The 26,123-nt window shown below is 40.1% G+C and overlaps 3 protein-coding genes and 1 pseudogene across 3 annotated transcripts; 2 read left to right on the top strand and 2 right to left on the bottom strand.

The window, feature by feature from the left end:
* The first annotated feature begins 201 nt into the window (after positions 1 to 201).
* On the top strand, positions 202 to 5,836 carry LOC129351261 (serine protease FAM111A-like). Its single transcript, XM_055020158.1, has 6 exons — positions 202 to 277; positions 1,693 to 1,789; positions 1,927 to 2,120; positions 2,229 to 2,288; positions 2,579 to 2,629; positions 2,734 to 5,836. The coding sequence occupies exons 3-6, from the start codon at positions 2,052 to 2,054 to the stop codon at positions 4,639 to 4,641; spliced, it is 2,088 nt and encodes a 695-aa protein (XP_054876133.1). The 5' UTR covers positions 202 to 277; positions 1,693 to 1,789; positions 1,927 to 2,051; the 3' UTR covers positions 4,642 to 5,836.
* A 1,650-nt stretch (positions 5,837 to 7,486) lies between these two features.
* Positions 7,487 to 11,789, top strand: LOC129351425 (serine protease FAM111A-like). The gene is made up of 6 exons (XM_055020285.1): positions 7,487 to 7,589; positions 8,649 to 8,720; positions 8,804 to 8,875; positions 8,997 to 9,047; positions 10,174 to 10,225; positions 10,301 to 11,789. Exons 3-6 carry the CDS (start codon positions 8,804 to 8,806, stop codon positions 11,464 to 11,466), a joined length of 1,341 nt encoding a protein of 446 aa, XP_054876260.1. The 5' UTR covers positions 7,487 to 7,589; positions 8,649 to 8,720; the 3' UTR covers positions 11,467 to 11,789.
* Positions 11,790 to 13,072: 1,283 nt separating this feature from the next.
* Positions 13,073 to 18,853, bottom strand: LOC129351429 (toll-like receptor 2 type-2). Its single transcript, XM_055020289.1, has 12 exons — positions 18,822 to 18,853; positions 17,492 to 17,753; positions 17,264 to 17,420; positions 16,875 to 17,024; positions 16,406 to 16,609; positions 16,190 to 16,312; positions 15,623 to 15,773; positions 15,209 to 15,373; positions 14,948 to 15,127; positions 14,738 to 14,878; positions 14,159 to 14,667; positions 13,073 to 13,466 (listed from the first exon to the last, which is right to left on the bottom strand). The coding sequence occupies exons 2-12, from the start codon at positions 17,748 to 17,750 to the stop codon at positions 13,073 to 13,075; spliced, it is 2,433 nt and encodes an 810-aa protein (XP_054876264.1). The 5' UTR covers positions 17,751 to 17,753; positions 18,822 to 18,853.
* Positions 18,854 to 19,307: 454 nt separating this feature from the next.
* LOC129351430 (toll-like receptor 2) lies at positions 19,308 to 26,123 on the bottom strand (annotated as a pseudogene).

Below are 26,123 nucleotides of genomic sequence, written 5' to 3' on the forward strand. Positions count from 1 at the left end.
TTATCAAACACATTTTAATTATATTACGCTCTTAATCGCTTATTATTATGTGACGGTTATGTGTAGGTGAGTTTCTTGAATATTACTAACAGCTTTTTCAGGCACAGTTAGTGCAGTGACCACATCCTGTGCTGGTTCTGTCTTGTTCTCAGCACTGGAACATGTGCCAATAAAGACTGACATTTGCAACTTTGGCTGGTTGAGGAGGGGCAGAAAAGTGTGTAAAGAGGTTTCATTCACTTCCTGGAACATGCAGAGCTGATAGAGAGAAGCTGAGGTAAGACATGTTTCTTATCATTCATAGAAAAGTTTTTATTTCTTCTCTTGTGATCAGAATAGAGCTTACTATTGAATGTATGTCTTTAGAAGAGATGGCCTGAAAAAGTATGTAAAAATGTTAAAAATCAATTGTACTGAGTTGTAAAATAAATATTTATTCTGGTACATTTTGGTTTTCTTTTCAACTTTTTGTGCCTGACATTAATCTGTCAGCTGCTTCCTGTATTTTATGATTTTTTATGAAATCAAAAAAAAAGGAAAAGCTAGCAACAACCTTCACATAAAAACTAGTTTTGAGTGTCAGTAGGTTATTATTTGGTACAGACATATATTTTTATCTGTTACTCAAGGCTGTATAAGAACATAAACCCTTTTTTTTATCTCAATTAAAAATTTGAGATTAAAAAATTATTTATTTTAATCTCTTCCCGTCTATGAGAACATTGGCAGGAACTGCACGTATTTACAGGAACTGGGTGTGTGCTGAATAAAGCCAGCCAGGTGGGAACATTTTTATGTTTTTATGTTCCCACCTGCCTGAGTTTAACTGAAGATTCATTAGATTTTCAGTTATTCATTTTGAATGTGGAATATTTTTTGTTAGCTCATTATTTTCAAGATTGTTGTTAATGATCTATCTTTTTTAAATTAACATTTATTTATTTGATATATTACTATATATCAAAAAAATTTTTTTTATTAGATTTCCCAAATGAAATGGACCATTGGTTGAAACTCTGAGAAAGATCTCAGCTGAAGCCAGAGATCAATATGCCAGCTCTCAAATGAAGATCTATGCTTTCATGGCATACTTCTATGGAGTTAAGTTTGTTTCACAATTGGCAGAGGCACATTTATGAAACTATTGGCAGTGGCACATTTATGAAACTATTGGCAGTGGCACAGTTGGTAGCACTGTTGCCTTGCAGCAAGTGGGTCATAGGTTTGACTCCTAGCCCAGGGTCTTTCTGCATGATGGGTTCTCACCAGGTACTCCGGCTTCCTTCCACAGTCCAAAAACTATCAGGTTAATTGGTCTCTCTAAATTCTCCCAAGGTGTGTGTGTATGCTTGTTTGTCCTGTCAGTCTGACAGTTTTTGGACTGTGGGAGGAAACTGGAGTACCTGGTGAGAACCCACCATGCAGAAAGACCCCAGGCCGGGAATTGAACCCAGGACCTTCTAGTTGCAGGGCAACTACACCACTGTGCAGCCTCACTTTCACAAATCATGACTGTAAATCTTTTGGAGTTTTCTACAATATGTCATAATGAACGAATAAATAATGCACTGTTAGGCTGTAGGTGCTGTTTTAACTTCATAAAATATGAAAGTAAAAACTTCAATCCTACATAATTATTTTACTTTCCACACGTTGAATAAAATAAACAGTTTATATCTCCTGTGTCTGCAGTGATTCAAGGTTCCAGGTGTCTCCATTGCCCCTGAGGTCTTTCATTTTACAGCCTTTAGTAAAACATCAGGGTGAAACAGTCACAACCTTCACTCAGGTAAGCTAGAAGTTTAATCAAACAACTAGAAGAATCTCTACAGAGACAAATCTGGCTTATTAAACCTGACCTGCTTTTTAGTACAAATGAAACAGATAAATTTTCTTTTTTAAATTAATATTTGATGTGTGTTGCAGAGAGTTTTGACTTCTTGTTCACTATAAGCTGAAGGTGAGTAATTTTCCCTCATGTTGGTGATAGAATAGCTCATATTATAGTTAACAGACTCTATTAAAACTTTTTCACTGTGTTGGCGGAAACAATGGCTCCAAAGAAGCAAAAAGTGGCTGAAAACCAGCAAGATATAAAAAGGTTTTTACTAAAGCCAAATGTAAGACCTGAGTTGATGACAATCTTCTTTTCTCACTGATTAGTGATCATTATAGTTATGTAAGATGTTAAATAACTGCATGGAGGTTTCTTTCCATCTGCTTTACAGGATGTTCCTGGTAGTTCCAGCAGCACACCCAGAAAAAGACCAGAAGTTTCAGAGAATGAGGTGAGCTTCTGGTTCATGATGGAACTGTCTAAACTGTATAATTATAAAACATAATTAATGAAGTTTGGTCTGGATGTTCAGGTGCTGCCTTCAGTCACAGAATTTCATCAGTCTTGTTTGTTCTGTTTAACTGTGATGTGTCATAGTATATGACAGAAAAGTAGAGATTTATTAAGAACATTTCATAGAACTACATTTTTCACATATTTAAAGAATTGAGCGTATTTATTTGAAATAAATGTCTATAATGTATCAGGACCATGCAGTTTATTGTTTTTTCTTCTTTACAGATGAATCCAATAAGTGTGAAGAAAGAAAGAATAGAAGATGGAACTGCAGAGGTTTGAGTTTTTGTAATTTGCTTCATGGCATTTGAATCATTTCTCTACATTAATCTATTGTTATTATTCAGTTTTCTGACTTTGATTGTTTACTTTATTTACAGCTGGATGGCCATAATCATAAATTCAAAGTCAAATTTGGTTCAAATGGTGCAGAATACATGGTTTACTGTAAGAAACAAGGTACTGTTCTTCAGACAATAAAGTCAGAGCAACCCAAAGAATATAACAAATATATAATGAGAACACAGAAAAAAATATCGGATGAAAACATCATCATTAGTTCGGGTAAAGGGAATAATTCTCACATTGTTGCAACACATTTTCCTTGTTCTTGTGTGAAGGACGAAGAGTGTCTCACAATAACTACATCAGCTAAAGTTGTTGAGAAACAGCCAGAAGAGGCCAGACCTCTACTAACGGGAAATTATTTTGTTTTCTTCATTGATAAAGAAGTAGGAGAAAACACCAAAACAAAGAAACATCTCATTTTTAGATGTAACAGAATTCCTCAGAAATTTAGGTATTTCTGTGTTTATGGGACAAAAGAGATGACAGTGGAAGATGCTTTAAGGTGGGATGGTCGCTTTGTTGATGGTCTCACACACTTCAAGTTGTCTGATAATGAGAGTGGAGACTTTACAAACTCTACAGAAATAGTTGACAACCTACATGAGAGGAAATTCCAGATATGTCTTCCAAGGAAGAGAAAAACAAAAGCAACAAATCCATCACAAGTAGTTAAAGAGCAAAACTCGACACAAAAGACCAGCCATGATCTGCAGCAGGAAAATGGTTCTGCATCAACTAAAGAACTGAAGACGAAAGAAACTGTAACAGTTCTAGAGCATGCAAAACAAAAGGGTGTCAGTATAAAGGCAGCAATAGAAGAATTACAGATTCAAATTGACCTTAATGAGATCAATGAGGTTCTGCGGAACCAAATCCCAAAACTGAAGGAATTGATGGAGAGCAGATTTCCTGATCGTTCCTTTGAGGAAACCCTGAAACTGAAAAAGGAGAACTTTGGAAAGATCCAGGACTCCTTTAGTGAAGTTCACACTGTGAGAAATCTGCTGAAGCTCAGCGAGTCCATTTGTCTTTTGATCGTAGAGGAGAAGAATAATTCAGATTTAACTGACTTAAAGAAAGCTGTGCAGGGCACGGGCTTTGTTCTGTTTGACAACTTTGTTCTAACCAATGCCCACTTGTTTAAACCTTGGGAGAAAATAAATGACTTGGGGAACTATGTGAATATTACTGCAGAGTTTAACTTTGAAAATAAAGATAAACCAGGGATGAAATATCAGGCTACTCTAGTTGGTGGAACTCCTGATTTAGATTTTGCTCTGTTAGAGCTCGACCAAATCCCTGATCTAAACGAGCTAAAGGAAAAACATCCAGGTCTCCTGAAGAAATTTGGTCCAGTACCTGAACCTGTTTATGATAGTGGGGCTTGTATTATTGGTCATCCAGCAGGACAAGTGAAGAAAATGGACATCACATGTATCATCAGGAAAGAGCAGAGGGATCAGGCTGTCGAGCAGAATGTAGCGTCCCTTCAACATGTTAGTCTTTGCTCAACTAAGTATAACATCAAAAGAGATCCCGTTGCAGATAACTGTGTGACCTACAACTCCTTCATGTATCACGGCTCCTCTGGCTCCCCAGTGTTTGATGCTTTTGGACGGGTGTTTGGTTTGCACTCTGGTGGATTTTTCTATGATGAGATAATTCCTGGTCACAGTGTTTTGGAGTTTTGCTACCCGCTGCTTGATATATTCAAAAAGCTTCTGGTTGCGCTCCTGAAAGCTGGTAGGATGGATTTGTTGTGGAGAATTCAGGTGGAAGCAAAAGGGAATCCTTACCTTGAGGAGATCCTTGAATCTGTTGGACTGATGAGAATTCAGACTCCATGTGTGGAGAATCAGGGGAGAACAGATGGAACAGGAGATGAAACAGGAAATGAAACAGGAGAACAGTTTGTTGAGGAGGAAATGGAGATAGGTTAGTTTTCAATTTAGATGTCAAGACAAATAACATCACATGACATATTGAATACAGTGATAAACAAACATTTAACAGCTTTGCTGAATTTCCTTTACAAATGTTGGTTCTGCTTTTTTAAATCTTATAAATCAGGGTTGTAAAACAAATTTTCGCTTTGGGTCAAAGGTCATGAATGCTCTTAAAGGACCGGTTGTGCCTGAATGTATTGATAAAACCTGTTCAACTGTTAAATATCAATAAATTCTTACAATTAAATATCATCAAACAGATTTTCAGTCCCTCCAGGATTTTGTGATAAACTTTATGATATTTTGTAATAAAAAAGTGTTTTACTAATTTGGAAATATTTGCAACATTTGCACTTATTTTTCATGGTAAATGTGATTTCTTGTATGGATCATGGATTATAATTTGACATCAGTTCAGACTGTTTAGTACAAGTCAGAAAGTTTTTGACAATTTTTGATAAAAATCTGCAACAAACTCCCAATTATTCATGAGCACAAACAATATTTGTTGAATTTGCATGAATGTTCATCATAATTCTCAAGAAACTGGACTGATTGATATAATTTGGCAGTAAACATAAAAACTGCATTTAGTGAATCTGGAGGGCCACATAAAAAGCTACCGTGTGCCAGATTTGGCCCCCGGGCCTTGAGTTTGACACATGTTCTGAAATAATAGTTTGATTGAATTTAGTCTGAATGTTGGGTCTTTTCTGGAACTGGATTATTTTTATTATTCAAGTAAAAATGTGTTGCAACAAATATTTTCTTTGGTCTGATTATTCTGATCCATTTAAATAAATGTTTTGTTTGTGTTTAATAATAACCCAGAGATAATAATAACCTAGCATCCAGATTAAAGTGTGATGTATAAAGTTACTTCCTGTTGTGTGAAGCAACAGGAAACAATCAGATGAGATTCCTCATATAGGAAACTTTTCTTAAATGTTAAGGTATGTTTAACTGACTCTAAGTGCCTAATGATTATTAAATTGTATGTATGTCATTTGACTATCATGGTAATAATGTTTCTATTGAATTACTTTGACTGTTCCTTCAACTTGTAGTTAATAATCAGGTTTCATAGCTGTACTTTAAATGAACACGTATTGGTTTCTGTAATGTTTCATTGCTGATGTTTCTGTCATGTGTTACTGCAAAAGCAAAATAAATAACATAATAACTTCCACTTTTCAAAATAAATAGTAGATTATTTAATTTGCACAGCAAACATTCATTGTTCCAGGTTTTCTGAAGATCTTCCAGAGGTTTTCTTTGGACTTTCACTGATCCAGAACCAGAACATCTTTAGAGGAACAATCGTTAGTTAAACCTGTGAATCACACAAATAATCTCATAAATATCTCATATAATATAATCCAGTGTTGTCTCAGAACAGATCAGATTATTTCTACCCTTCTTCACTGCTGAGTCTAAGTCATTCTGCCCTCTGGTGGAGGACCTGAGTACTGCAGCAGGTTAAAAATGAGTTTTCCCTAAATCATTTTTACTGTTTTTGGAGCTGATGCAGTTCAAATGAAAGTGAAAACCCAGAAACAGAGACACGCAGTTAGTAACTAACTTACTAAATCATTTAATGTTTCAGAGAGGACCTTTAGGAGAAATATAATTGGGATATTGTAGATATTTATATAGATTTTCTACGGCGACACGTTGATTGTTTTTAATATATTTTCTGAAAAAGAACAGCAAAATATCTAGGATTTGATTTTAGCTTCAATTAGTAAATGTTGTATTTTAATTTACATTCTGCTTCAGAATGCAGAAAATCACAACAAGATGTTATTGATAACAATAAGTAATAAAATATACTATAGTGAATTTAAACTGTGTTATTTCAATCATTTCTATTTCTATTAGAAAAGTTTGAAAATGAACTGGGAAATGTTTGAAAAGACTTGATATCAATATTGTCTGAAGTTCAGCTTTAGGTAACAGATTTGCTCCTTTTCTTGGTAAATTGTTAGTTTAGTTGTTAATTCTGAAATTTCTTTCCAAACAGAACCAAATAAACATGCTAACTAGAAGGAAAAGGTGCTGGAAGCTTCATGTGTGTTCAGGTTTTAAAATACAGAAGGTAACAGGTGCAGCAGGTCACAGAGCCACCAATAAAACAGCTGATCAGACTGATTGATATGAGAAGTTTAAGCTGCTTTTTTCTGTCATTTAATCTAGATTTCATATCAAATGTCCAGATAAGAGTAATAATATCCTCCAGTTATTAAAATCCAGCAGAACAGCAGAAAAATACCAGAACCTGAAGAAACACTTGAGATTTTTCATTCCAACACTTTTATCTAGTCAGATGTTTGACTCAACAGCGCCATCCAGTGGACAAAGCTGCACACGGCAAGAGAAGAGTTAAACTGCAGGTGAACAGCAAAACTGCTGGAAGAGAAGATAAAGTTAAAGTTATATAATTATTCTATTTAAAAAATATATAATTTATTATTTATCAACAGTAACGTTTTAAAAAACGAAATAAACAATGAATACAAATATTTTGCTTTCGTTGGAAGTAATAATAGTAATAATAATAGTAAACATTTAAAGAGTTGGAAGAAAAACAATCATAAAGTTCTTAAGACTTAAAGCTGCGTTTCATGAACAAAGTGATGTTTTTGCTGGTGATATTTTAAGAAGAAAAATGAAATGCAGGAATTCAGAGCTGTGACGTTTAATCCTAATCTGGCTGAAGAGGGAAACTGTTAATTCCCAGATGCACCTGAATGTAGCACGTTTGGCGCCTTTTCCTCAACCTTCAGATGTGTTGACAGAGGAAGAGGAAGAGGAAGAGGAAGAGCAACACGCACCGGGTTTCTGCTGCACAACTGAAGGCATTTAAACTGTTTATTTAAACTGTTTGATCCTCCTTTCATCTCATTTAAAGGCGCCGCTGATCTTTTCTCTTCAACTTTTAGGTTTGTCTGGTTTTTACTTCATTTCTTGACTTTTTAGTGCATGATGCAACTCTGCAGAACAATCTCAGTAAATACATGTTTATTACAGAATAGCATGGAGCTGAGTTATATCTGCATAAGAGATGATTACATGTAAGACAAACTCATATTGTGTATAATTAGTTTGGAGAAAACAGTTTGCTGCTTTTAACAGGAAGAGCTTAGAAGTTCTTTAGTATTTATGAATATTGTAACATCTGTTGCATATTTGCAACAAATTTCATTTCTTTAATATTCACCTGTGTGAAATTTTGAAAAAGGTGAAATAAAGTCAAATGTCAAGATGATGGGAAATCCCCGGTGGGCCTTACATCAGCGGCACATATCCATCCATCCATCCATCCATCCATCCATCCATCCATCCATCCATCCATCCATCCATCCATCCATCCATCCATCCATCCATCCATCCATCCATCCATCCATCCATCCATCCATCCATCCATCCATCCAACCATCCATCCATCCATCTTCCACTTCTGCAAGGTCAGGTTGCAGGGGTCGCAGCCTAACCTCTACGTCCTGTTAGGAAATGAAAATGGCGTCCCACGGTTGGTTTGTGTGGACAGATAAAGAAGTTGAGCTCCTTTTAAATAGCCTGTTAGCATAGCAAGAGGAGGGACAGCTGGTTTAAAACTGCTGACTTCCAGGCTCTTTCTCCTTTGCAGCTCATCATGTTGGAGCTGTGAAAACAAACAAAAAGCATCTGAACAACAAAACAACTTCTCTATAGCAGCCATCTTTCCTCCACTGCATAGAAAAACTGTCACAATGGTAACATATGTGACATCAGTGTTGCATTATTCGTTGCAGACTCAGGATGCACCGATTTATCAGCCAGCTGGTTAATTGGTGCTAATTTTCTTCATTTTGGGACATCCTATCCTGATGCTCTTCTGATTTGGCTAATGCTGCTTGCACTGTTGAGAACAGACTCAGAATAAAAAGAAGTTTTATCTTAACACTGCAGCAGATCTGATAAAACACACTCTGACCTGAATGTTGATCTTTTTGTTTTAGTTGCAAAGCATCTCAACTTCTCAGCTGCAGGATTTAAAACCACAAGAGCTGCTTGCTCACAAGGAGAACACGGTGAGTCCCTGTCCACTAAAAGCTTTGATTGAAGTTACTTATATGTCAGTTCTTGAACTCAAGTTTTACTTTTGTGTTGACAGATGAAGACATCAGCCAAAAGAAAGCGAACAATAAACAAAACGGACAACAAGAGCGACTGTGACAAAGAAAATGTGAGTAAGACTTTGGTTGTTCTGTCATCATTTCTTAACATTTATAACATAAATGTAAAGGATTAATGAGCAGCTGCACATGTTGGTTATTATTATTTTAATATTTTGTTCTGCTCATCAGGTCGGTCCAGATGAAGTCTCCAGTCCACTTAAGAAAAAGCGAAGCATCCAGGTGAGCTGCAGGTTCAGAAGATGCTGAAGGTCTTTCTGCCTCCATTTAGACCAGCAGCTGTCAGCTGTTCTGCTGCGCTTGCTCATAAAAACCATAATTACAATTTATTAGCTTCATATGGGGAATAATTTCCCTCTGACCAATGAAATATTACAGAGATTTGTTGTTTATTTGTTGCATTTATGCAACGAGCCTCAGAGGAGATCCGCAGGCCCTTAAATCTTTGTGTCTGTGATTTTATGTAACTTTTTTCTATTTCTATATTTTTCATTGCCACCAATACATCAGTGCTTCACACTCATAATTTATTTTCTCCAGGAAATATGGCTCGGCATTTATTTCCTCACATCGTATTTTATTTCTTTTCCCTTTAAAAGTTAAATCCTCTCTCTATATGGACGTCCAACCACCACTCTGTGTTCATAAAGCATTTTATATTAGAGCTGCATGATATGGTTTCATTATAATATCAGGTGAGATCAAATCAATTTACTCTTGTTTGATTTCTGAGACATTCGTCAGAAATGATCTTTCACGTCAACTCCTTCAGGACAGAGTCGGAGTCAGAGTCCATATCAGGTTCTGCTGTAACATCCCGTTTTTGTCTTTAGGACATATTTTTCATTCCTGTGGTCGGGGCGTGTTCAACAACTCATTTACTGTTTATAGGCTCTTAGCAGATGTTGGAAAGTGCTGAAAAGTTCTGCTGCTGTCCAGTTGGTTTGTAGAGCTTGTTTCCTTAGAAAAATAAAATAATCAACAATATTCTACATTTATTTATGTCTGAAAACCAACACAAACCACCCAAGTTCATGTAAGAACCACAGACTCGTGACCAATGTTTTGACTCATGAGGGGCGACGGCTCCTTCTTTCTCTTTTTTGAGAAAAAGGAGAAGCTGCATGAAGATGTGTAGCAAAACGCTTGTTTACTGAATTCTTGGATGAATGACAAAATGTTAACACCACTTACCACTGTAACACAAACTCACACATTTAAGTTCAAATATAAAACTTGCATGATTTGTTTCACTTAAAAATAGAAGTTCATAAACACAACAGACTGAGGCTCAAATGTTTTAAAATGTACTTGGTGCCAAGAATCTAAGACCTGCAATGTGTTGCAGCATCAAACAGACTCCTCTGGGAATCAGCGACACCGATGGCTGCAGGTGTCCGGTGAGTAGAAAGGGAAGGAAGGTTCAACATGTCGCCTGGAAATCATGAAATGAGAACTCTAACTGTGCTTTTCAGCTGGACAATCCTGGAACACATCCAGTGAACCCGGTGTTAAGAAGACGGAGAGGATGACGGAAGAAAAGGTCTTGAAACGAGACCTGAATGCACAGCGGTCTGATAAAAGCCCAGAGTCCATTTCTCCACCCAGAAACAGGGTCGACATGTATTTTTCAACCAAATATAAAGCACATTCTCCAACAAATAAACCAGAACAGAACGACGTAGAGAGTGAAAGTGAAAAAATTGGACTGAAGGCAGATGAGCCGCCAGGCCATTGTAAACTAGAAGCACCAAATCCGAGTTATAAAGAGTTTCTAAGTCTGATGAAAGAAATAGAGGTATCTGTTTGCAAAATTTCTGTGCATGATGTTTCCCAGGGAACATGCTTTGTGGTGTGTGACAACATCATCTTGACAAACGCACATCTGTTCAGAGATTGTATGGTTGAGGGAAAGTTGCTGGATGGCATAAAAGTTTCTCTTGCTTTTGAACTAGAAACTGTGAACCTGTCGTACACTGTGGAGAAAATATTTCTTGACATTCAGAAAGAGCCGGATTACGCCTTTTTAAAGCTCATACCTGAAGACCCAACAGCAGAGAAAGTAAAGTTTCCACCAGGACTCCTTAAGAGACTCGGTCCGGTGCCGAAGAGCGGTAAAGTCTGGATTATTGGTTTCCCTGCAGGGAGAGAGAAAACCACCAGATGCACAATTATTGTCGAGGAAGGAAGCAGGGAGGATGCTGTAAAAGATCATTTAGCTCAATACAACGGCTTGTGTTTCACCCAGAACTCAGTCAAACAGATTATCATAGATCAAGGCATTGGTGACATAATGAAAAATGGAATAATAGAAAAAGAGGTCGTAACCTACCGATGTCCCATGCGTAGTGGAACATCTGGTTCTCCAGTTATTGATGAACACGGCCTCGTTATTGGGCTGCACACTGGAGGGTATGATTATGGGTTTCCACGGTTTAAAATCGGTGTCATTGAGTTTGCCTGGTCTTGCTCCACAATATTTAAAATGTTTGTGAGCAATCTAAGGGAAAGAGGAGAAAAGGAGCTGTTGGAAAGAATTAGGCAGGAAGTATTGGATAATGATTACGCTACCAGGTTGCTGTTCGGTCCTGAGTCGGAGCATGCCCCATTGATAATGGTGAAGAAAGGTTTTGTTGTATGAGATCTCAGATTAAACTTCACAATATTTCTTGTCGAGGTGAACAGTGGCCAGTTGCAGCCTTCATGGCATCGTCTAAAGAAGCTGGAAAGAAGCTGCTGCAACTTAAATCTTTTAGTTTGGCAGCATTTTGAGATTTCCTGATCAATAGATTGCAGCAGAGACACACAAACGATATGTAAAGACTAGAAGTTGCTTGGATGCTGAAAGAGGCAGAAAGCTTTTCTTACAACTGATGGATAGATCTCAAAGATAGATTTTAGACAATCTATATCATACTCCCAGTTCAAAATCTCTTATTTAAACCCATCAGGCCACGCTTTGTATTTTTTAACAGTTTTATTTGGGTTTAAAATAACCAATAAAGCTGTTAATAAAACTTAACCACATGTGGTTGGGTCAGAGAGCAGAAGCGAATCTGTTCATCAGGTGCATTGATTAACTGGGCCTGATTTCCGTAACATTGGTCGATTGATGATTGGTTGATTGGTGATCGGTCGATACTTACATGTGAAGGTGATCTTAATTGATCTAATCCAACTCTGAAAAGGTCTAAAAATCTGCCACTGTCCTCGTTTGCTCTGCCATGACTGAGGACCAATTCTTACCAATCGTGTCTGAAAGAGTCACCAGTGACTTTTTATTGACATTGACCAAACTTGGAATCAAAAGGTTAGGTGATTTTTGGGGTTTTTTTTTTGTTTTTTTATTTGTGGTTGACAATAAGCCAGAAAACTGCAATCAGTGTGTCCCTAATAATGATGCTTTTCTTCAGTTTCACAGGAAAAAAAATCTACAGTTAGAATGTAAAACATTGAATGTGATGAAGGTTTTATAAATATATGTTAATTATCTAAAGCCAAACTCAGAGCTGCCTTTATAAACGGTTCAGATGATCCAGGAGTAACATCCAAGAATCATTCATGTCTGCAGGAGCAATATTTGGTTTGATTGTTGATTATTAGTAAAGAGAGGAACATATCAGATCAATAAAATGATCAGTTTTCTGTACTTTGAGTTGTTTTTTCATCTTCAGTCAACAGAGTTGCTTCCTGCTCCAAACATGGAGGCTGTTTTATGTGCAGGACTGGAGAAACTTATTCATGACATTAAAATGTTTCACTGCCATGTTTATTTATACTTTCAGTTTGTTTTATTTGATTTTATTTGGTTTTATTTATGGTGTTTTTATTGTTTTATTCAGCGTTTCTTCAGTTTCTATTGTTAAACTCTGATTGTTTTTTGAAAAACATTTCAAACATTCACTGCTTTGATGTCAGTTTCTGTTGAGTTCCTATAAAATGATTCACTGTTTACCTGCTGAACACCTTCAGATCCAATCAGCAGCAGACGATCAAATTCTTCATATCTTCATGTTTCAAATATATAGAAGTTCATTTCCGTACTATTTATTCAACTTAGACTTGTCAGATTCAGGTAAATTAGTGTTTTGATCCATTTTGGCCACAGATAAATCTTAAGGGATTTATATCTCTAGTCCAGTGAAAACAGACCAACATGCAGGGATCCATCTGGTCTTTATTAGGTACATTATCAACTGTCTGACAGTAGCTGTAAGTTCTTGTCTTTCTTCGTTTGGTTTTATCTGTTAGTTCTGCTCATTGTCTCCGGTCAGAGCGATGCGGAGACTCCTCCAGAACTCCGGCCTCCTCTCCTCCTCTTCAGGCCACTCCAGGTAGGTGGTGGAGCTCATGAGTTTGCGCAGTTTGCAGAACCGTTTGGGGACGTCGTCCTTGGACAGCGGCTCCAGCAGAATCAAAATGGCGGCGTCTCCGCCGGCCTCAAACAGCCAGAAGTGGGAGAAGTCCAGTTCATAGCGGCACCAGTCGGACTGGACGAAGTTCTCGGAGAGGACGAAGATAGTACGACGACTGCGTTCTATGGCGCTCATGATGTTGTCCATGATCCAGTGACCAGGAAGGAAGTCTCGCTTGTGGAGGCAGAGAGTCAACGGGGATGTTGGAGTCTCAGAGTCTGAGTCCCTGTAACCAGAGACGAATCCAAGTCATCTTATGTCTTTTATTAGAAATACAATTTCAATAACAAGTCCAGGGACCAGGGAAGCATCTAAAACCTGTGAATATATGCTAGGAGACCCTTTGTTTAGCATTTTGAACTTCATGAGAGCCAAGCAGCTCACCAAGGAAAACTTGGAACGATATTTGTTGCAGCTTCTGAGTCTAACGGGATTTTAAGAAGTTTCAACAGAATGCAAACATGATGCCTTTGTGGAATATGGTCTAAAAATAGAGAAACAACTACCAACCAATTCTGATCCCTTTAGCAGGTTTACCTCAGGACAGACCGCAGGATGCTAAAGGAAGCTTCCAAGAGCCCTAAAATACTAACTTGGGATCTACAGACGGTTAATTGTAAAGTCCAAGCCTTTACAATTAGAAAGAAACTTTTACATCGTGAGCAAGAAGGAAACTTGTGCTTGTTTAGATCAATTTCAGTATATAATTTAATTATCTGACAAAAAACAATGTTTACAAGGTGGCTTCATACATCCTATTGCTTCAGTATCACAGCAGTATGACATGTTCACTGACAGACTTGTTATTTTTCAGTGAAGGCGTCTGAACCATTAAAATAAATCAAAATTTACATGAACCCATTCAGTTGAGATATGATACAAGAGCCAAAGCAACGTGGAAACAGAAAGACGTTTTACCTGGGCTCCTCCAGCTCAGGTACCAGGAACTCTTCCACCCAGCTGGCATCTTGTTCACTGTAGGAAACAAACGCATCAAAGGACAGCAATGGATCCGATCCCTCCGTGTTTCTGTTTCGCCGCCGTCGTTGGGAACGTTTCTTGGCCTTCAGCCAAGCCCAGGTCATCTTCAGGAACCAGAACGCGTGGCATCGCCGGAGCAGGCCGGCCACCAGAATCCCCAGAACCAGTGCGACCCCACAGCTGACCGACACACACAGAACTGGCTGGCACTGGATGATGGAGAGGCTGACCTGACTCACTGCCTCCCCCTGCAGGTAGAGAGGCGAGTCACAGACATAGGTCTGATGGTTGTCCGTTATTTTCACATCTCCGCTTCCTGTCAGCTGTGAGCGGAGGAATGCGACGAATTCACAGGAGCAAACGAACTTGTTGTGTCCCGCCTGGAGGTTCTCCAGTCGTCTATATGACTGAAGGTCTGAAAGGCTGAAGGCGTTCAGGGTGTTTGACTGAAATGTACGAAACCAAAATGGATCAGCATGGAGAGCACAGAGACTCAAACTGATGATGGGATTTTACCTGAATCATGAGTGTTTGCAGATTGGGGAATGCGCCCCCTGCTGGTAACCTCAGAAACTTGTTCCCACAAAGGTGGAGCTCTCTCAGAATTGGCAAAGTCAACGCAAATTCTTTGAGATCATTGTAGCTTAAATCCAACACCTTTAAAGAAGCAAGAAGGAGATAAATAGAAAGCATCTTTTCAGTGGGAAGGTTTTCTGGTCTCTGTACCTCCAGAGATTTTGGAAGACAGGGCGTGACGATGGTCAGCTTCGCCCGGGAGATGTTCAGGTACCCCAGGGTGGACGGCCAGGAGCAACTGGGGGGCATGGAGCTGTAGCCGGTTCTGCTGACATCCAGCTGGCTGAGCTTGGTGAGCTTGGTGACCAGACGGCTCAACGTGGACAAAGACTGCAAGAAGCAGACAAACGTTCAGAGGTTGGCGCTCTGAGCAGTTTTACACAAATTTGACCTCAGGTTTAACATCGACACCTTCAGAAGGTTTCCGCTCATGTTTAAAACTCTGAGCTCCGGGAGAGTTTTGTCGCCGTCACACAGCATGTAAGACAGAGTCAGGTCGGTCAGCAGATTATCGGACACATCCAAGTACAACGTGTTCACCATCATCTGGGTTAAGTAACAGGATAACAGGAACAACTGGAATAAAATGAGAGCAGAGCTGTGAGGAAAACATTTCTTAATTTTAAACATTTATTTTAATGTGATTTTGGATAAAACCACACAAAAATACAGAACTCTTCTCACAATGACAGAAAATCATGAATTTAAAATAAAATGCTGTTTGGTTAACATGAATGATAAGATGAAAAATGATGAAACTATGATTTAAGAATGAAAAGCATCACAGCCTGATTCACATTACCACCATTGAAGTGTGATTTTTACCTTTGCGTTAATAATGGAGAGCTTCTTCTGGTACTGCAACAGATACTGCAGCTCTGAAACCATGGCGAACTTCAAAATGTCTAAAATTGTGACGTCACTGGCAAAGAACTCGTCCATGCTGCTCAGATCGGTCCGGTTCGCCGTTACCCACCTGACGCAGAGTCGGGAAAGGCTTTAGCCACATCAGATGACAAATACTCAGGTTTGGAAGAACAGTGAAGGTCAGAATTATTCATACATTATTAATCTGATTGGAATTAGTATTGATTTGAAATGTGACCCAGTAAGAGACTTGAATCCCAGCTTTGGTTCTCTGACTGTCTCACACAGTCCAAAAACATGACTGTCAGGTTAACTGGTGTCCCTAAGTCACCATTAGTTCTCCGTATGTTGATGATTGTTTGTTCTTTGTCTGTGTTTCCATGTCAGACTCTTGCTCTGCTGAAGGGAGACTCCATGAACTCTACAAACTTTCAAGGATGACTGAGTACAGACAATGGATGGATGGATAAAGTTTGGACTAAAACATCTGGGCGGTGATGAACAGCTGGCCTGTTGGTTTCCTACCTGCCCTCGCCTGTCAGAGTTAAACCCTCAATGGAGAGGGATCTGAGCGGGACGCCGTCGATCAGAGCCAGCATAGAGACGCATGCTTCATCGGACAGCGACACATTGCGGAGAGACAGAAATCTGGAGAGAAGAACCAAAGGAGAATTAACGTTTCATAAACATTTTGCTCCATTTAAGTGTTTCTACCTGCAAAAAGGGAGGTTATTATCAAACCTGATCAGGTTGATTGAATCTTTCAAAGGCTGGACAGACACATATTGAGCCAGATGGAGATCTGACAGAGTGAGCCGAGTTTCAGGGTAGGACACGTCGTTGAGCACAGCTGCAGCCAACGCAGGGTTTGTTAAAAACGGGCCGTGAAGACTTAGGGTGACACGACCCAGAGGCCAAATGTCCCCAAAAGTACCAGCATCATACCTGCAGAGAGACAGAGTCAAAGCAAGAGGAAAGACAGAGGACCGATCAACACGGGTTTGGACTTTGGTTTTTATTTACCTCCATGAATAAACTGCTTGGCATTTATTTATTAATTTATTGTTTTTTAGCTGGAATTTGCCACACAGCTGGAGAGGACATGTAAAAACAGGGTAAAGTCCAGTGAAAAGCAAAGATCACCAGAACCTTTGGAGAACTTTAAAAGACTCTGAGAACGTCTCGGTGCTGGAAAGGGAAACCTGGTTACCTGTCCAGATTGTTGGCTTGAACTGTTAGCTCTTCCAGGTGGGTGACTCCTGATAGGTCTTCTCTCTTTAGCTCCTTCAGATCTGGACCGCCAAACATCAACCTCCTCAGTCTGGAAAGTCCAAGAAACAATGAAGGGGAGCCGAGAAAGCTGTAGGAGACCGAGAAGGACAAGAATGGCGATGAGTGTTTACCTGGTCTCTGTTTTCCTACAGGCCAACAACCCTAAACGTTTATCCTGAGCTACCATGGGATGGTTTGATTCAATCATATTCATGTGGTCAAATGGCCCATTCAAAGTCAAGCCCTTCATCCATCTGAGAACCCGTGGTAAGGCTTTAGGTTCTTCACAAGATGCCTCTGCCTCAAAGCGTAAGCTGCCCTCCTCACCTGTACGGATTGTTGATCAGGTTGAGATGCTTCAGCAGCTCCAGCTGGTTGAACCACTGGGGGTTGAGAAACGTCAGCTGGTTGTCAGACAGATCCAGTTCCTCCAGGCTCCACAGAGAGTCGAACGCTGACGGATGGATCTCAGCTATCTGGTTACCTGCAGGACAGAAACGTCTGCATTCAGAAACGCTCTGCTGCTCATTTCAGTGTGAATCCCTTGATTTTTACCCTGGAGATCCAGAAGCCTCAGTATTGAGTGTCCCGTCAGGTCGTCTTGGGCCACCATGGTGATGTTGTTGAAGGAGAGGTCAAGGCTCAGAGCTTGGTCTGTGACCACAGGAACATGGGTGAACCCCCTGAAGGAGCAGCTACAGGCGTGATGGAGGTCGCAGCGCCTGCAGGTCGGCCTCCCGTCGCCTCTGTTCGCCGCCTGATCCCGGATCAGCCACAGGAGGAGGAACGGCGCCAGAATCCTCAGATGCTTCATCCCCTGCAGAGACAGTCGGCTGTTCCAGTCGGTGAAACGCAGAGACAGGAAAATGAGTCAGATTTTTCCCATCCTGCAGCTCGTTTTACATGACTGCGGCGCAGAAGTGAAAGTCTGGCAGGAGGTGTGAGGAAATCATTTCATGAGGAAATCAAGTCTTTTTGGTTCCACAGTGGATTATTAACAGCATCCTATAAACACGTAGCAGTTAAAGAGGGAAGTTCTCTTGACGTTATTATGGGAATTCATAAAAACAGAGAAAGCAGATGTTGCACTTTGTGGTTAAAGCGCATTTGTCTGAAAAAATGAGTAAAATCTGTGCAGAAGATTCCAGGAGGGAAAACAAATGAAGTGGTGCAAATGAGCAGCTGGTAACATCAAATGACTTTAAAGAGTTTCTAAGCTAAAAGACACAAAACAAAGAGACAGAAAAAAGTAAAGAGGAAAACAGAAAACTTGTGTTTGACAGAGTGAGCAGCTGCTGGTCGAGTTAAAATGTCTGCAGCTGCTGGTCGAGTTGAAACGTCTGCAGCTGCTGGTCGAGTTAAAACGTCTGCAGATGTTTGAGAGCAAACAGTTTTGGGCTGCGATGCCTTTTCACAGGTTCCAGCTGAGGGTCGACTCCATGAAGCGCAGAGATGAGTCGGTTATTCAAATGAAACTAAACCTACCAGCATTCTTCAGGACGTCTTTATGGTGGGAATTGTGTTGAGTTTCTAATGTATTTGTGTATTAAAAATGACTAAAAAGGGAATACAATGATTTTTTTTAAACACATGTGTAATTGAGTTTCAGTACTTTGAGCAATATTAAATATTGTCTTTTCTAACTTTCTTTCTGTGTTTCATTTTCTCATCTGAACAATAATAACTGATAATAACCTCTAGAGGAAAAGCAACAAGATTAACAGGCTGTGTTGGAGAAACTTTTATCATTTATCTACTGTAAAATCTCTTTTTCAATAAGAGTAAAAGATTACAAAAAACAGCATAAAACATTAAACTTTGATGGATAAAAGTATTTTTAAACAGCAAAACATGCTTTCATCAGGACTCAGTGGATGTTTCTTACCTTAGTATCTGGAGAGATGAGATGAAATGGATGGCAGAAAATCAGAGTCGGAGAATAAAAAGGGTTTTTCTCCATCACAAAGAGGAACTAAAGTTCAAGTGTAAAACAGGAAGTGAGCCAGCAGAGCAGTTTCGTAGTAAGCAGTCAGGGGTCGACAGACAGACAGGTGGACGTGTGCGAACAACCACAAAACATGGATCACTTCACAAAACCAACAGAGATGTTTCAGTGTAAGTTCAGGAATAATTAGACAAGAAAGTGTTAATTTTAATGTTTTGTTCTTTCCATATCAGGACCAATTATTCCTGCTCTTAATAAGGATGCAATCTGTTTTCAATCTGCTGATGCTGTGGATTTAATAACACAAAACGACATGGAAATATAGTTTTATCTTTTTTATTCTTTGCAGATTTTTGTCCTCTACAAATAATTATAAAAAATAAAAAATGTAAGAACATAAATGCAAAACCAAATTTTGAATGCAAAGCCACAATTTATAATTGTTCATTATGAATAAAAAGCATTTGTCATCAAGTCAAGTTGCTCTTTAGAGGATATTATTGGCAGAATAGTTTCAGCATTGTTCTTTTGTACGTTTTTTTATTTTTCAATATGCCCAATGCATCTTTTAATTGTGTTATTAATCTTATTCAAGGCATTATTTATAGTATGTTTTCCAGTTTCTATGGTTCAGTGATTCACCTTGGATCATAGTTTAACATTAATTACATCATTTATTCCCACTAAAACTGAGTGTAGATGTCTTTCTTAGTAGTTCAAACACCAAATGTCCCTCAGCATATATAAATACGCACAGTGAAAGTCATGTTAGCTACTGCACAAGCTAAAATCCAACATCTTATTTATTTCCACTCTTGGGGGTTCAGCCAATAGGAACCAAGGAAAATAAAATCCACTTGTGGTTTGGTTGCTTTGCAAACACCAGCCAGCAGAATGCCCAACAGCGTTGCACATTTCACTTTCCCAAAAATACACAAATGGTTAAGTTTTTCATGAATATTTTGGTTAAGTTACACGAGAAAGTCCTCAGTGCATCTGATATTTTTCCTTCCCCTCGATGTTCAAGCTCTATTTGTCAGTCATTGTCTCCGGTCAGAGCGATGCAGAGACTCCTCCAGAACTCCGGCCTCCTCTCCTCCTCTTCAGGCCACTCCAGGTAGGTGGTGGAGCTCATGAGTTTGCGCAGTTTGCAGAACCGTTTGGGGACGTCGTCCTTGGACAGCGGCTCCAGCAGAATCAAAATGGCGGCGTCTCCGCCGGCCTCAAACAGCCAGAAGTGGGAGAAGTCCAGTTCATAGCGGCACCAGTCGGACTGGACGAAGTTCTCGGAGAGGACGAAGATAGTACGACGACTGCGTTCGATGGCGCTCATGATGTTGTCCATGATCGGTTGTCCAGGAAGGAAGTCTCGCTTGTGGAGGCACAAGGACAACGGCCCAGAGGAGCTGGTACCACTGGAACCAGCCTCACTGGTGAAAAAACAAACAGGAAACCAGATTATGGATCCACTTTCTACTTTATTTTAAGTACATGAAAGTCAGACTGAAGCCAAACTGACAGCGAATGGTCACATATTACCCACTGCATTGGACCAGAACCAAGCAGGAGAAATTAAGTGTTTTGGTCGCATAGTATGTAAATCCTCAAGACCTCAGACAATTGATCCATTGATTAATTGTAACAAGAAGGAGTAGACAACATGGGGTTGAGGACAAAATGACCAGATTTTAGTCAATCATGAGAATGAGAACTGATTTCAACAGTTCGACTGGATCATGCAGAGCTGGACAAAAGCAGCTTGATCCAAAAACTTACATTTTGTTAGAGGAATATATAAATATGTATGTTTGACTGAATGTTTTTCTTACATAAATGCATAGTTGATGGGCTAAAATCCTTGTTGAAGTATAATATGAGCTAAAAGTTAAAAATACTCACCTTGGCTCCTCCAGCTCAGGTATCAGGAAGTTTTCTACCCAGCCAGCATCCCTCTCACTGTAGGAGACAAAAGCATCAAAGGCCAGCAGCGCTTCTGAGTCTGCAGCTCTTCTTTGTCTTCGGGAACTTCGCTTTGCCTTGAGCCAGTCCAGGTCATCTTCAGGTACCAGAAGACGGAGTCGCCACAGCAGAGCACAAAGCAGCAACCCAACTAACAGGGCCACGCCGCAGCTCACAGAGACAAACAGAACCCGGTGGCAAACCTCCACCGAGCGGACCTGACTCACTAACGCTCCCTTCAGGTGGAGAGGGGAGTCGCAGACATAGCCGTCCTTTCTGTCTGTTAGCTTGACATTTCCTTTTGTTTAGTTGTGACTGGAGAAAGTTAACAAAGTCGCAGGTGCAGATGAACTTGTTGTAACCAGCCTGGAGGTTCTCAAGCCGCCGGAAAGACTGAAGCTCTGGGAGGCCGAACATGTTCAGGGTGTTAAACTGAAAAGAGAAAGGCGTCACAGACTGGAGAATGCAGAGTTGACTTTATTGGGAAATACGGGATTCTTTCATACCTGCATTGTAAGCGTTTGTAGGTTTGGAAAGGATTGTCCAGCGGGTAAACCTAGGAACTTGTTCCCAGAGAGGTACAGTTCCCTCAGTAAAGGCAAGTCCAGGGAGAAACCTGTGAGATCGTTGTAGCTCAGATCCAGCACCTGTCAATAACGTTCACAGTCAGTTACGCATAATTTGGTTATAACTGCTTTGCATTTGCTGGCTTTGCTTCTGTATGGTTCAGTATCTTTACCTCTAGCGATCTTGGTAGACAGGAAGTGGTGGGTGGTTAGCTTAGCTCTGGAGATGTTGAGGTATTTCAGAGGGGAGGGCCAGGAGCAAACCGAGGGCATTGAGCTGTAGAGAGTTCTGCTGACGTCCAAGTGGGTCAGCTTCAGGAGGTTGGCCACCAGATGGCTAATCAGTGACAAAGACTGGACAGAAGTGGACAAAGCTTGAAACCAAGACATTCTGGTTCCTGGTAAGTTACACAGATTTGACTTCAACTATAAAGACACCTTCAGAGGGTTTCCACTTATGTTTAAAACTCTGAGTTCTTTCAGCGTTGGCGCTCCATGACAAAGCGATTCTGCCATGGTCAGGTCGGTTAGCAGATTGTCAGACAGATCCAGGTACTGCAGGTTCTCCAGCAGCTTGGACGTATCGCAGGGCATCACAAACACCTGAAGACAAAAGCAACTTTTAAAAGGAATCCAAATCATTTCTAATTAAATACAAAACTTAGTTTTGTTCAGACTTTGGTCAGAGCCTGGAAACTTTGGTTGTTATCAGCACATATTTACCCCGCAGTTTATGACGGACACCTTCCTGGGGTAATTCAGAAGAAAACCCAGCTGGAGGAATGAAACGAACTTGTAGACGTCTACCACCACAGCATTTCGGAGGAAGAACTCGTCGATGCTTTTGTAATCAGTTTTATTGGCTTTCTCCCACCTGCCACAGACAAACAGTGAAAGTTACACAGTCAGCTGATCACAAAACGTCAGTAACTGTAAGCAAGGAAAAATGCCAAATCATATCTATTCAAAACTAAGGGAAAAAATCAATGCAATGGACAAAACAGAAGGTCCTTTCTGACACATTCATGTTCTCTGGTGGAGCCTCTACATCAGAACAGTACCGATAAGACGGAGTTACAAACTTCAACAGATGAGATGCATCTGTTGCTGCAGGTTCTTCACCAGCCTTTCTAAATCTGAACTGTTGAAAATGTCATCCTGCGTTAGGACCAGCAGGTGTCACTGTCGCTCTTTTAGTACAATACACCAACACTACCAGTGTTTATGGCAGTGAGTTTTACAAGTTTTATCAGGTTTTTAAGTGTATTCCTCCTTATTTAAGTTTAGTTAAAACTGGGCTTCACTTCGCTCTGTTGGCTGATTATTGGAGATGTGTCAGTAATTTTACAGAGATTTGTTCAACATGGTCGAATTATTACTTTTGTTTTAAAAAAATCCTCTAATCATAAATATAGATGTTGGTTTTGTAGCAAATTCCTTGAAGACCTAAAGATTTTATTAGCTTAGAACAACTTGATTTCTAAGCATAAACCTTATAGATCAGTAGAGGAAATGATTTTCATCCATCGGGTGTTTGAACATCTGCAGGTTTTGGTTTCCTACCTCCCTATGCCCGTCAACGTGACGTCTTCCACGTGAAAATAGGAGAGCGGGGCTCCATTCATCACCATCAGGAAGTCGACAAGCGAGGCATCGGTCACAGAAAAGTTACGGAAAGAAAGAGATCTGAAGCACAACAACAAGAAAAATCAATGAGAGCATGTTTTACTGCAGGAACAATTTGTAATGATAATCCAACCTGATCCTCTTTTTGGCTGACTCTCTGAAGGACTGGACAGACTGAATCCCAGTCACATCGATGTCCTGCAGAACGATCGGAGTCTCAGGGTACGACACATCTGCAAGCACAGCTGCAGCCAAGGTCACGTTGGTGAGAAACGGACCATGGAGGCTTAAGGTAACACGACCCAGAGGCCAAATGTCTCCTAAAGTGCCAGAGTCATAACTGCAGAGAACGGAAAAAAGAAAGGAAAAGCCAAATATTAACTGGGAGTTAGAGGTCACTGCATCATGTGGGACGAATGTGGGAACACCTGGCCAGGTTGTTCGCGTGGACAGTGAGGTCCTCCAGCTCTGTGACTCCAAACAAATCTGTTCTCTGTAGTTCCTTCAGGTCTGGACCTCCAAACTTCAGCCGCCTCAGTCTGACGAGTCCAAAGAACATCGAAGGGGAACCAAGACGGCTGGAGGAGACCAGACAAGTTTCAGCTCCGTTTATGATACATCTAGTATGATTTCCAACTGAATCTAAAGACATGCTTTAGGTGAGGAACAATCTGTGCATGAATAAATCCGGAGGCATTCAAACATGTAAAAACTAATCCATATTAAACAAACAAGGCTTTTCTCTTGTCCCACCCCAAATTAAATATGGGAACAACGTGTCATGATTGGACAGTGGAGGACATCGTCCCAGTCCTTCCACTGAGAGAATAAACTTTAAAATATTTCTGTTAGTTTATAAATCACTGGACGGTTTAGCACCACAATACATTAAAGATCTGCTGCTGTTGTATCAACCCTCCAGTCTTCTGGTTCTGTTCTGCTCAGCGTCCTCAGAACCAGAACCAGACATGGAGGCCATGCTTCTCTAGTCTGGAGCAAACCTCCAGAAAACTGCAAAACTACTCAAACTCTAAGTTTCTTTAAATCAAGGCTAAAAACTCATTTCTGGAGTTACGTTTGCGGGGCGCTGAGCTCCTTACCTGTACGGATTGTTGAGCAGGTTCAGACGCTCCAGAATCGTCACATTTTTGAGCCAGTTGGGGTTGAGAAACGTCAGCTGGTTGTCAGACAGGTCCAGTTCCTCCAGACTCCACAGAGAGTCGAACGCTGACGGATGGATCTCAGCTAACCGGTTACCTGCAGGCAGAGGAGGGCAGAGTACCAGGAAACTGTCCTCAGGTAAGAGTAACACTACTTTCACTTATTCAAGTCAAAGTCAAAGGTAGCTGTCCAAAATTACTCAAGTAATAGAAAAACAATACAGAAATGAGTTGGTAGGAAGTCTCCTCAAGCACTGAGGAACTGAACAAGTAAAAGCAAAAAGTACAGACAGTAAAAATACTCCGTTACTCAAGGAAATGAATGTGAATAGTTATTACCAAATGTTTCCTGCAGGACAGAAATGTCTGAATTTCACTGGGATGCAGCAAAACAGTGGTTACCATGGAGATCCAGAGCCCTCAGCCGGGAGTGTCCCGTCAGGTCCGTTTGGGTCACCATGGTGATGTTGTTGAAGGACAGGTCCAGGCTCAGCGCCTGGTCTGGTATCATGGGAACGCTGGTGAATCCGCTGTAGGAGCAGTTGCAGCAGAGATGGAGGTCGCAGCGCCTGCAGGTCGGCCTCCCGTCGCCGCCGTTGACCTTCTGACCCCGGATCAGAGGCACCCACAGGAGGAGCAGGACCAGGGAGCCCGGAGTCCGGCGTCTCATGCTGCAGAGTGGAAGAGCGGATCTGTTGAGCGAGACGCAGAAGTGAAACACACGTTGGGGAAGTGATTTGTTAAAACAGGAAAAGACTGTTGTTTTTTTTTATTTTATTATCTCACGAAGGCTTCATGCATCTGTCCAGAAGAAACCGCAAATATCTGAACCAGGTTTCACTTGGGCTGCTTCCCTGACACTCAGCTCAGGGTTAACATGAGACATTTTCAGTGAAACAGTATATTTACCACATAACTTCAATATCTGAAAAAGCCTTCAATAAAATATTAGAAACTCAAAATGACCTAAAATTCAGTAATTAAACTATAGAAAATTGATCAGATTTAAGCTTCACAAAACGATGCTTTCTCAATGATCAGCTGAGGAAGATGTTTCTCTGGTTCCAGTTTTCTGATTCTGTTCACATGCAGATTTTCTTCAGCTATAAAAGAAATAATTACAAATATTTCTGAATATTATAACAAAAAGCAAAGATGTGATTCAAAAACTAAATTGTAATAATAAAAGAAATTTCCCATGAATGTTTGCATTAACACTCAGGTGATATGAACTCCTCTGTTCTGACCTTTCACACACTTTCAGCTACTTCCACCGATGTGAGTTTCTGCTGATCCTCTAATAGTTTTTTTCTCCATGTATGATTCTTGTTCCAGTTTATTTTCTCTCATTTGATCTGCTCAGCATCAGCATTGATTCTTTTTTGAATCAAATGTGCTCCAGATATGACCCACAGCTGATCTTGGACCAAAGTGAAGCTTTTGCCACTGCAGGTTCTGGTGTTTAAAGCAGATAAACCTAAAAGTTTTCATGCTTTGAACCCTTTACAATCTCTGCCAATATTTCTGCCATACTTATTTTAATCTATAAAATCCAAAATTATGCACAGAAGTTTTCATTTAAACTCCAAAGAAAATCAACAAACTTCAAATAAAAAAAATCTTCATAAAAAGGAACTAAAGCAAACTAAACATTTACTAAAAACAAGGGCAGTTTAGTCGTGAAGTAACCGGTTCATGTTTGATGCTTTACTGACTTTCACCTGGGTCAGAAATCAATCCGCTGATTTTTAATCTCTTACCACATTTAATAGCTTCTCTTTTCTTTTGTTCTCTATTTGAAACAGCTGAATGATCTCAGATGCAATCACAAAGTGGGAAGCGCTGCTGCTGAGATCCAAAGTTTTGATACATGACGAGAACACGCCTTACCTCGTTTGCTCCTGAGCAGCGTCTTCTGAAGGAGCAAATAT

The sequence above is a fragment of the Poeciliopsis prolifica genome, unplaced genomic scaffold (genome assembly GCF_027474105.1).
Source record: "Poeciliopsis prolifica strain line A6 unplaced genomic scaffold, Auburn_PproV2 SCAFFOLD066, whole genome shotgun sequence".
Taxonomy (NCBI): domain Eukaryota; kingdom Metazoa; phylum Chordata; class Actinopteri; order Cyprinodontiformes; family Poeciliidae; genus Poeciliopsis; species Poeciliopsis prolifica.

What these genes read in the sequence shown, in the direction of transcription:
- LOC129351429 (XM_055020289.1), bottom strand. Translation starts at nt 17,750, where the DNA reads ATGAAGCATCTGAGGATTCTGGCGCCGTTCCTCCTCCTGTGGCTGATC. An exon ending in GAGGCTTCTGGATCTCCAGG is followed by an intron (nt 17,421 to 17,491) that starts GTAAAAATCAAG and finishes TCTGTCCTGCAG; the next exon opens with GTAACCAGATAGCTGAGATC. An exon ending in TGCAAACACTCATGATTCAG is followed by an intron (nt 14,668 to 14,737) that starts GTAAAATCCCAT and finishes CGTACATTTCAG; the next exon opens with TCAAACACCCTGAACGCCTT.
- LOC129351425 (XM_055020285.1), top strand. Translation starts at nt 8,804, where the DNA reads ATGAAGACATCAGCCAAAAGAAAGCGAACAATAAACAAAACGGACAAC. An exon ending in AGAAAAAGCGAAGCATCCAG is followed by an intron (nt 9,048 to 10,173) that starts GTGAGCTGCAGG and finishes AATGTGTTGCAG; the next exon opens with CATCAAACAGACTCCTCTGG. An exon ending in CCGATGGCTGCAGGTGTCCG is followed by an intron (nt 10,226 to 10,300) that starts GTGAGTAGAAAG and finishes TGTGCTTTTCAG; the next exon opens with CTGGACAATCCTGGAACACA.
- LOC129351261 (XM_055020158.1), top strand. Translation starts at nt 2,052, where the DNA reads ATGGCTCCAAAGAAGCAAAAAGTGGCTGAAAACCAGCAAGATATAAAA. An exon ending in GGTTTTTACTAAAGCCAAAT is followed by an intron (nt 2,121 to 2,228) that starts GTAAGACCTGAG and finishes TCTGCTTTACAG; the next exon opens with GATGTTCCTGGTAGTTCCAG. An exon ending in CAGAAGTTTCAGAGAATGAG is followed by an intron (nt 2,289 to 2,578) that starts GTGAGCTTCTGG and finishes TCTTCTTTACAG; the next exon opens with ATGAATCCAATAAGTGTGAA.